Genomic DNA, 8,426 nt, shown 5'->3' with positions numbered 1-8,426 from the left:
CCACAGAACCTCAAAGAACCGACTGTCTCTCAAGGCATCCCAGCCTTGAGCAGCGAACCGTTTCTTTGTGTCCGTTTTACAGGACGCTCTCGTCCATTGTGTACGACGAGCAACAGTCCACAAAGTTCTTTTCTGGAACTGGTGTGACTATTTCGTGGATCTTTCCTCCCTTCAATTCGGCAAGGAACAGATCTCACGACATCTCCGGGGGATTTACTATCTCCTCGGCAGATTTAAAGACTTGCCGGTGCACCTCATTGTTTTCCTTTTTTTGGAAATAAAATTTATGCAAACCCTAATGTCGAGGGTTGTCACAGCAGCTTCTTTTACACTTTGTCAAGTATCGAATCGACGACCACTCCATGTCATCAAGTGCTCACCTTGATAAATTGAGTCTCAGCGAGAGCTGAAATGTTGATCCTTCTCCATAATCAGGAATGGACTAATTGAAACGGGGTAAGCGTTATGGTCCGCAAAATTGCTGCTTTCTGGAGACATGTTTACAAACGATGCAATAATATAAATACTTTAAAAACTTGTCGTGCTACGATAAATTTATTTATTGATGCATTCCTATTGTAAAAACGAGATTATACATGCGTTCTGAAGCTGTCAATCAATTTGGTCTACTTCTTCTGATGGTTGACAAACCGGAGCGATAGCACTGCAAGAATACGGAAACCAACAATGAAGGCACACATGATGCCAAAATTCTTGTAGATCTCGCTGTGGTTTATCAGGAAATTGTCGGATATGTAATCTTTCACCGTCTGATTAGCGGAAAGTTGAGGAGGTGTTCCACTCACGATCTGACATCCAGTATCCGAGCCATCTCCGTCATTCGGGCAGTCTCCAAAGACAAGGGCTGCAGAAAGAGCCAACGCATAGTTGTGAGGAGTAATGTGATACAGCCATTTGTAGCCCGAAGGGATGGAGCTACCAGGAGGGTTGAACCCGCCAAATAGGAAGAAAATCAATTGAAGCAGCACGCCAAAGATCGTGGCAACCTCCACGGTAGGCATGAGGTAAGACAACATCTGACCGAAATATGCCTGCCACAGGTTGAACAGCGACAGATGAAACCAATAGGCGAAAAACGTGGCAGCTCCCGTAAACCCTACCATTGGGAAGTAGGGGCCGACAAAAAGCATTGTGGCAAAAAACACGTATGGAATCTCCACCACCGTCGCGGCAACAAAATACCAGAGTGTGTTATATGTTTGCGATGCACGCTCGCGATAAAATGCAAGACGATCTTCCGAAGCAGTTGGCATGACACTGCTGAAAGAGGTGAACCCAATGAAGGCCGTCGAACAAAAAAGCATGCCCATGCCCGAGTTAATACCGGCAAACGACGTATACTCTGCATTGATGTACGTAATACCGAACACAAGTCCAAGAATGAGGTAGAGAATAAATCGGGTCAGGTTGTACGAAGCTGTGCGCCAATACATGCGGAAGAAGCGCTGAAGCAGGAATTTAGCCTGGGTCATCTCTGTTGCAGCACGCTTGTCGCCATAAATCAATTCAGCAAACTCTTTCGATGGACTAGTCACACCCTCCCGATTCAGATTTGACAACACAACTTCATAGTTCCTGCTCGACTGGAAAACTTTCACAAAGTCTGTTTTGTCGCCGTTGCTGTTGCCCACACCGGCACCGATTACCTCCAACATCCACGTCGCAGGGTTGTAATCGTCTTCCAGCTTCGCCGTGCCGTCGATTGACTCAAAGTACGCAATCATTGCACTCGCTTTCTTTCCAAGCTCACCATTAAAAACCGTCTCACCACCACGCTTTAATAGTAGCAAATTGTCGAAAATATTAAACACTTCAGTAGATGGCTGGTGAATCGTGCATACAACTGTACGCCCTGTGTTTGCAACCTTGCGAACACCATCCATAATAAGTTTAGCAGAACGCGCATCCAGGCCACTTGTCGGCTCATCAAGAAACAGTACACTCGGTTGAGCAGCCAACTCCACGCCGATGGTTAATCGCTTCATCTGCTCAACAGAGCTGCCACGGATGATCTGGTTTGCGATTGGGTGCAAATCTAGCAGATCGAGACATTCGTTGACCGAATCGTACTTGTTATTATCGGACACGTCGGCACCTTGACGAAGGAATGCACTGAATGTGAGTGCCTCACGAAAAGTAGCAGAATCCGAGTGAATGTCCATCTGCTCGCAATAACCAGTGGATCGACGGATAGCGAGGTCGGTCGCGGGGTATCCATTAAGTAAAATCTGGCCACCGATCTTTCCTCCAGTCTTGCGCCCAGCGATGACGTCCATCAGCGTCGTTTTACCAGCACCCGAAGATCCCATGAGGGCTGTGATGGTACCAGGTAATGCATATCCACTGATGCCTTTAAGCAGATCGATAGTTTCATTTGGATTGGACGGGTTCGGCACCGTGTACCAGAGGTCCTTAAACGCGAGGGTGACCGGAATAAAATTCTTCTGGCTATCAGGAGTGACCGAAACAACAGCGTCCCCGATAATAGGCGTACTACGGGGTGTTTGGACGAGCCCGTACGAGTCCGACGTATTGCCTCTATCGTCGCTATCCAGTGTCACATTTTCCGGACTCTCATAGCGATGATACTCCAGCACAATAAATGACAGAAACATGAAACAAAAATATGCCGCTCCCATGAACACGATACCATACCAAAGCCAGAACTTCTCCGTCGGCACATTAAACGTCGAAAGGGAGTAATCACCCATATTCATTCCATAGTCTGCGCAGTAGTCGACACCATTGTACACACACGTATCGAAACTGCTGTCTGTGTACTGATTTACAGCAAGGGCGCGAATACTCCACGCAAAGGGGTTTATCCAGTACAACCAAATCAGGAAGCTTGGTATTTGCTCCTCCGTAATGACAAAACCAGCATAGAGAATGAAGAAGAGAATGGAGACCAAGGAGATTGGATTTGCCACATTCAAATCAGGGGAAACACAAGACAAGAAGAAAAACCACGCAGACATTGCTAGGTTGGTCACAAACAGCATCACCTCAAATAAGAGAAAAGCCTCTACCGTCGAGACATAGCCGCACATCCAGTACAGCATCGTTCCAAAGACTAAACATTCAGCTAAGCCCAACGGAATTTGACTAACCGAGTTCGAAAGCACGAACGACGACGTACGGAAAAAGTTGGATCGGCGTTGCTTGTAAAACACAGCACGAGCTGCCATAAACATTGGAATCTGCGCCTGTTGCCCCAGCGAAACGAACATGACAGCATTAAAAATGAGACCCATCACTAGCTGTGCATTCGTCTCATCGAATTGGTAAAACACGCTCGAGTAGAGCAAGCCCATCAGTATCACCATGATAGAGCGACCGACGAGAAATCCTGTGTCACGCTTCGTTAATGTAATCTGACGACGCACGACGCCCAAGGTGCTTTGCCAGAAATTGAGGTGGAACTCAGGAATCGAGTCGATGTGCTTGACTCTGTCTTCAATAAGCTTTTCATCGACCGGAGAATGGAGCTCATCCATCATTTGGCCGTAAGTTTGAGAGCGGGTAAACACATCAGCGTATTGACTAGCAGAGCGCGGGATGCTGTTTGATGGCATCGTACTGACTTCGTACTGCGACTGCTTGTCAGTGCCCAAGTCCAGCAAGAAATCAGCTACATCACGACGTGGTGGACACTTGAAGCCAAGGCTTTCAAAATACGCTAGTGCGTCAGCTTGAGGACCGTGGTACATTATGTGACCTTCGTTCATGATCACAATATCATCAAACAGCTGAAACACTTCAGGTGATGGCTGCAATAACGAAATGACAATTGTCTTGCGAAACTTTTTCGCGATACTGCGCTGCGTTGTAATGATATCAAACGTTGCGGCGCTGTCGAGACCCGTGCTAATCTCGTCCATCATCATAATATACTTGTTACCAAACGCCATTTCGCCTGTGGTTACACGCTTCCGCTCACCTCCAGACACACCACGAGTCATGGCGTCGCCGACGACAGTGTTCTGGCAATTGTCGAGTCCGAGCTGCTGAATTACGATGTCAGGGTAGTGCTTGTACATGGCTCTGGCGGCGTCAAGGGCAGCCTGATTCTCCTCGGAAGTTCCATTGCTGAAATGCTGGGCTTCGCGCTCAGGAAGGCCTCCACCACAACAGGCATGCGCAAATTCTAGGGTCTCTTTGACTGTCAAGGATGGATAATGCTTATCTTTTTGCGTGACATACGATACAAATTGGGGCAGACGACGAATTAGCTGATTGGCTGGCGCGCCATTGTACGTAACTTCACCCTCAATGGTTACGTTTTCCTGGGTGGGAAATCTACCACTGAGCAGTTTCATAAGAGAAGACTTGCCGGATCCAGGTTGGCCAAGCACGAGAGTGATGGTGCCNCCGTTGCTGTTGCCCACACCGGCACCGATTACCTCCAACATCCACGTCGCAGGGTTGTAATCGTCTTCCAGCTTCGCCGTGCCGTCGATTGACTCAAAGTACGCAATCATTGCACTCGCTTTCTTTCCAAGCTCACCATTAAAAACCGTCTCACCACCACGCTTTAATAGTAGCAAATTGTCGAAAATATTAAACACTTCAGTAGATGGCTGGTGAATCGTGCATACAACTGTACGCCCTGTGTTTGCAACCTTGCGAACACCATCCATAATAAGTTTAGCAGAACGCGCATCCAGGCCACTTGTCGGCTCATCAAGAAACAGTACACTCGGTTGAGCAGCCAACTCCACGCCGATGGTTAATCGCTTCATCTGCTCAACAGAGCTGCCACGGATGATCTGGTTTGCGATTGGGTGCAAATCTAGCAGATCGAGACATTCGTTGACCGAATCGTACTTGTTATTATCGGACACGTCGGCACCTTGACGAAGGAATGCACTGAATGTGAGTGCCTCACGAAAAGTAGCAGAATCCGAGTGAATGTCCATCTGCTCGCAATAACCAGTGGATCGACGGATAGCGAGGTCGGTCGCGGGGTATCCATTAAGTAAAATCTGGCCACCGATCTTTCCTCCAGTCTTGCGCCCAGCGATGACGTCCATCAGCGTCGTTTTACCAGCACCCGAAGATCCCATGAGGGCTGTGATGGTACCAGGTAATGCATATCCACTGATGCGTTTAAGAGATCGTAGTTTCATTTGGATTGGACGGGTTCGGCACCGTGTACCAGAGGTCCTTAAACGCGAGGGTGACCGGAATAAAATTCTTCTGGCTATCAGGAGTGACCGAAACAACAGCGTCCCCGATAATAGGCGTACTACGGGGTGTTTGGACGAGCCCGTACGAGTCCGACGTATTGCCTCTATCGTCGCTATCCAGTGTCACATTTTCCGGACTCTCATAGCGATGATACTCCAGCACAATAAATGACAGAAACATGAAACAAAAATATGCCGCTCCCATGAACACGATACCATACCAAAGCCAGAACTTCTCCGTCGGCACATTAAACGTCGAAAGGGAGTAATCACCCATATTCATTCCATAGTCTGCGCAGTAGTCGACACCATTGTACACACACGTATCGAAACTGCTGTCTGTGTACTGATTTACAGCAAGGGCGCGAATACTCCACGCAAAGGGGTTTATCCAGTACAACCAAATCAGGAAGCTTGGTATTTGCTCCTCCGTAATGACAAAACCAGCATAGAGAATGAAGAAGAGAATGGAGACCAAGGAGATTGGATTTGCCACATTCAAATCAGGGGAAACACAAGACAAGAAGAAAAACCACGCAGACATTGCTAGGTTGGTCACAAACAGCATCACCTCAAATAAGAGAAAAGCCTCTACCGTCGAGACATAGCCGCACATCCAGTACAGCATCGTTCCAAAGACTAAACATTCAGCTAAGCCCAACGGAATTTGACTAACCGAGTTCGAAAGCACGAACGACGACGTACGGAAAAAGTTGGATCGGCGTTGCTTGTAAAACACAGCACGAGCTGCCATAAACATTGGAATCTGCGCCTGTTGCCCCAGCGAAACGAACATGACAGCATTAAAAATGAGACCCATCACTAGCTGTGCATTCGTCTCATCGAATTGGTAAAACACGCTCGAGTAGAGCAAGCCCATCAGTATCACCATGATAGAGCGACCGACGAGAAATCCTGTGTCACGCTTCGTTAATGTAATCTGACGACGCACGACGCCCAAGGTGCTTTGCCAGAAATTGAGGTGGAACTCAGGAATCGAGTCGATGTGCTTGACTCTGTCTTCAATAAGCTTTTCATCGACCGGAGAATGGAGCTCATCCATCATTTGGCCGTAAGTTTGAGAGCGGGTAAACACATCAGCGTATTGACTAGCAGAGCGCGGGATGCTGTTTGATGGCATCGTACTGACTTCGTACTGCGACTGCTTGTCAGTGCCCAAGTCCAGCAAGAAATCAGCTACATCACGACGTGGTGGACACTTGAAGCCAAGGCTTTCAAAATACGCTAGTGCGTCAGCTTGAGGACCGTGGTACATTATGTGACCTTCGTTCATGATCACAATATCATCAAACAGCTGAAACACTTCAGGTGATGGCTGCAATAACGAAATGACAATTGTCTTGCGAAACTTTTTCGCGATACTGCGCTGCGTTGTAATGATATCAAACGTTGCGGCGCTGTCGAGACCCGTGCTAATCTCGTCCATCATCATAATATACTTGTTACCAAACGCCATTTCGCCTGTGGTTACACGCTTCCGCTCACCTCCAGACACACCACGAGTCATGGCGTCGCCGACGACAGTGTTCTGGCAATTGTCGAGTCCGAGCTGCTGAATTACGATGTCAGGGTAGTGCTTGTACATGGCTCTGGCGGCGTCAAGGGCAGCCTGATTCTCCTCGGAAGTTCCATTGCTGAAATGCTGGGCTTCGCGCTCAGGAAGGCCTCCACCACAACAGGCATGCGCAAATTCTAGGGTCTCTTTGACTGTCAAGGATGGATAATGCTTATCTTTTTGCGTGACATACGATACAAATTGGGGCAGACGACGAATTAGCTGATTGGCTGGCGCGCCATTGTACGTAACTTCACCCTCAATGGTTACGTTTTCCTGGGTGGGAAATCTACCACTGAGCAGTTTCATAAGAGAAGACTTGCCGGATCCAGGTTGGCCAAGCACGAGAGTGATGGTGCCGGGCTTGAAAATGCCGCTCACGTTCTTGAGAATTTGTTTTTTAACCGTGTGTTTCTTAGCACCAAGGCCTCGAATGCCCTTCATGATTACATTCGGAAGTGTCGGTAGCTCAACCTTGATGTCATCTTCGTCCTTGACAGTGATGTCGGCCGAGATGGAGATATCCTTAAAGCGAACTTCCATCTGCGGAAGTGCTCTCCCTAGCGCCCGTTCCATGCGAAACGAGACGTGCTCATGCATTGCCAGCGGTCCCTGGGCCATGAGCGTCTTGCCATTTGTGTGTTCGATGGTAACCCGTATGGGCTTGTTGAGCGAGTTCGTACTCATCGAAGACATTAAGCCAATGTCGCTGCCTTCCTTTGACGTTATCGAAGTAATAGTGGTCGATATTGCAAGCAGAAGGAAAATCGGCAAGTGAGCATTGAAAGACTCCCCGATTCTTCAAAAGCGACGATCACGGTGTCTTCTGAGCACAAACGTCTGAAATTGATGATGCGAGAGAGTCGGCTGCCGCCTGGGAGGACGAATCATCACCTATCCCTGGATATTGAGGTCGTTTGTCGTGTCCGCGTCACCCGACTCCCGTTTATTAGCTATCATACGATCATACGCAGAGCATATGGACAGAAGTAAAAAGCTTATAAAGGCCATGGGAGAGCGCAAAATCTCTCCACAACACCACGATGGTAGATGCATATCTCTTACAGCTTCTTTCGCTTGTATTTCGTTTGGTGGCGGCTATCCATCGTCAGTTCCTCCTGTACGTTTCCGTAAATCACTTCCGAATGATGATGACTTTTCGTCTCGTAAAATTTGCATCTACAATTTTTTCCTTTAACTAAATCATTAAAATGATAGGGTTGATGAACTTCTTTAAAGTACGCTTTGGACTAATTTTACCAGAATCCAATTTTTCTGTTTATGCCAGATACATTGGCCGCAAACATGATGCAAATAGCCACCTCATGAATGTGGGTGCACCTATGTACACAAGGGTGTGTCACAATGTGAACCACACCCAAATGGTGGGTCGAATTGCTTCACTTGACTAATTGACCATCCCCTGAAGTACACAAAGTGTTCTTAACGGGGATTAAGTAACATATGGCAACTTTAGCCTGTTACAGACGGGTTTTTAGACTGTTAAATACACAAGGTATATTTTGAAGGACGAACGATAAGACCCGTTGCAGTATTGAGTGTCTTGGCAGCCTTTGTAAAGAATTTATTACAGTCTTTATTTGTAGCAGCCTGTAACGGGCTAAAGTTGCCCTAATGTT

The 8,426-nt window shown here is 47.5% G+C and overlaps 2 protein-coding genes across 2 annotated transcripts; both read right to left on the bottom strand.

Moving 5' to 3' along the window:
- Positions 1–2,296: 2,296 nt before the first annotated feature.
- Positions 2,297–4,061, bottom strand: CCR75_006900 (uncharacterized protein; the record flags this gene model as incomplete). The annotated part of the gene is made up of 2 exons (XM_067964965.1): positions 2,297–2,364; positions 2,516–4,061. The coding sequence occupies 2 exons, from the start codon at positions 4,059–4,061 to the stop codon at positions 2,297–2,299; spliced, it is 1,614 nt and encodes a 537-aa protein (XP_067821428.1).
- A 1,069-nt stretch (positions 4,062–5,130) lies between these two features.
- Positions 5,131–7,482, bottom strand: CCR75_006901 (uncharacterized protein; the record flags this gene model as incomplete). The annotated part of the gene is made up of 1 exon (XM_067964966.1): positions 5,131–7,482. The coding sequence occupies one exon, from the start codon at positions 7,480–7,482 to the stop codon at positions 5,131–5,133; it is 2,352 nt and encodes a 783-aa protein (XP_067821429.1).
- Positions 7,483–8,426: the final 944 nt, after the last annotated feature.

The sequence above is a fragment of the Bremia lactucae genome, linkage group LG2, assembly GCF_004359215.1.
Source record: "Bremia lactucae strain SF5 linkage group LG2, whole genome shotgun sequence".
NCBI classification, from domain to species: domain Eukaryota; phylum Oomycota; class Peronosporomycetes; order Peronosporales; family Peronosporaceae; genus Bremia; species Bremia lactucae.
This window is presented reverse-complemented; position numbering and strand designations above follow the sequence as displayed.